Raw genomic sequence first — 2,050 nt, 5'->3', positions numbered from 1 at the left:
GCGAAACGTTGGCTCATTAAAATAGTATAATTCTACTATTTGAGTTTTTTTGACCGCACCCGGACCATATTCCTTTCATCATTCAATATTAGTGTTAATATTTGTTTTCTTATTATACAGAAGAAAAGAAATACATTGGGATATGATTACACCAATTGGCTATTATATGAGTACAATATGGGAACAATTTTGACCAACGAAGTAGCCAAGTGAAGTAAAGGATTGTTTTTAGCAGAAACAAAGTTGAAGTTGACAACATTAAAAACGAATCTGATTCGCTTTCTCCTAAAAAAAAAATTAAGTAAAATATTGAAATTGTCTTTCGGTTTTTTTATACATTTAAACCCATACCATACTATTATCAATATATTTTTTTCAATGCAAAAAAAAAAAATATCGTTTTACAAACAATAATATATAAAATTGCAAAATTATATTTTTTTCTTTGCCTGCTAGAGTACAATGGCAAGAACCCTCCACTTCTTTTTTTTTATCCACTAATGATAGCAGATATATGAGTTAATTAAAGGTGTAATGGTGGGACTCCCTAAAGAAAATCACTAGTGCCCTAAAGAGCACCTAAGCCCATACTATTATTAGTACCCTCTAAAGAGCACCAAAACTCATACTATTACTAGTACCCTCTAAATAGCACCTAAGCTTATACTATTACTAGTGCCATCTTAAGAGCACCTAAGCCCATACTATTTCCACTTAAAAATGGACTGTCAATGGATGGCCAATTTACCAATAAATAGCCAAAGGTGTGTAATTGCTACTAAATATCCAGAATTTATTCAACAAGAGTACCATTTGTTAATTTTGTAACATTATATTTAAATCAGATAAATGTGAATTACAAACTTATAAGGTATAAAATCCTTGGACTGTACTGAGGCAATTCCATCTTAGGAGATACTAATTACCTCAATGGGTACTCTCCTATATTCAAAGAAGTAGCTTATTATCTGATTTAGCATTAGTGATTCCCATTTTCAGGTACCCTAGATGTGGCCTCAAACCAATGCAGTTTTAATATTGATTAAAATTAAAAATCAATATCAAATAGGATATAATTTTTGGCTTTACATTTAGCCTAGGCCCTTTAAATAAGTGTTATTTTTTTATTTTATTACAGTGTATAAACATTAGAATTTTTTGTTACTATGGTAATTTTAATATTCTATCCAAAATATTTCAGTCTATCTATCTTTGAACAAAAAATTGTATATTTTATTATATTAATCATAACTAGCTTATAAATGACATAAAAAACAAACATGATATTTAATTAATAGATTTACCTTGCTTTAGAATGGGCGAAAAAGTATTTCGGGACGGAAGAGTATAGATGAGATCCCAGCAATAGTTGTCCATAAATTCAAACTAGCAGAAGAGACAAGAGCGGATGGAACTGACGAGGTAAAGCACCACCAAAATAACCAGGCCACAACATTGAACAGCTCATATAACTGCCCTGATAAGATGAAACGAAGTAGTGCACTCTGCTTCAACATTTCAAGAAGACACTCAGAACATGATAGGCCAGCTAGCCTTCTCCTACAACCAAGAAGGTTTACCCCTGAGCCCAGGCAAAGAAGATTAACTTCGAAGAGTGTTGTCATCATCACTCCAGACGAAGAAAATCCAAAGTAGACATTGATATAAATAATAATTTTCTTAATTAAAATAAGATGGAAAAGAATTTTGACAAAATCAAATTTATGAAATATTTTTAAAAATTATACTTAATACCAATAATGAAATGAAATAAAAAGTAATTTTATAATGGGATACCTACGCCTCTTAGAATAATAATGTACATATAATGTGCAATCGGTCTGGGTTATAATGATTTAAAAAAAATAAATATATAATAAAATTATAAAATCTATAAGTGCTTATTTGCACAACAAAATAATAACGATAAGATAATTAAAAAAAAATTAACAAATGTATATCTTTGTTCTTACTCATAAGAGACAGATTGATAGTTGAGTAAGTGAAGAAATAATTGGTGTCTAAATAATTTAATTAATTAATAATAAAT

At 29.3% G+C, this 2,050-nt stretch overlaps 1 protein-coding gene across 3 annotated transcripts in view; it reads left to right on the top strand.

Moving 5' to 3' along the window:
* The window catches only part of LOC106686660 (uncharacterized), a 10,604-nt gene extending 8,899 nt beyond the window's left edge, over positions 1–1,705 (top strand). For all 3 annotated transcript variants that reach the window (XM_067052574.1, XM_014430074.3, XM_014430072.3), the window contains one exon: positions 1,315–1,705. In XM_067052574.1, the coding sequence (XP_066908675.1) occupies positions 1,315–1,656 (342 nt within the window). In that variant the 3' untranslated portion in view covers positions 1,657–1,705. The remainder of the gene's footprint in view (positions 1–1,314) is intronic.
* The last annotated feature ends 345 nt before the right edge of the window (positions 1,706–2,050 follow it).

The sequence above is a fragment of the Halyomorpha halys genome, unplaced genomic scaffold (genome assembly GCF_000696795.3).
Source record: "Halyomorpha halys isolate HHAL.00 unplaced genomic scaffold, Hhal_1.1 Scaffold859.1, whole genome shotgun sequence".
Lineage (NCBI taxonomy): Eukaryota > Metazoa > Arthropoda > Insecta > Hemiptera > Pentatomidae > Halyomorpha > Halyomorpha halys.
Note: the sequence above shows the minus strand (reverse complement) of the source record. Positions and strands in the feature narration are given on the sequence as shown.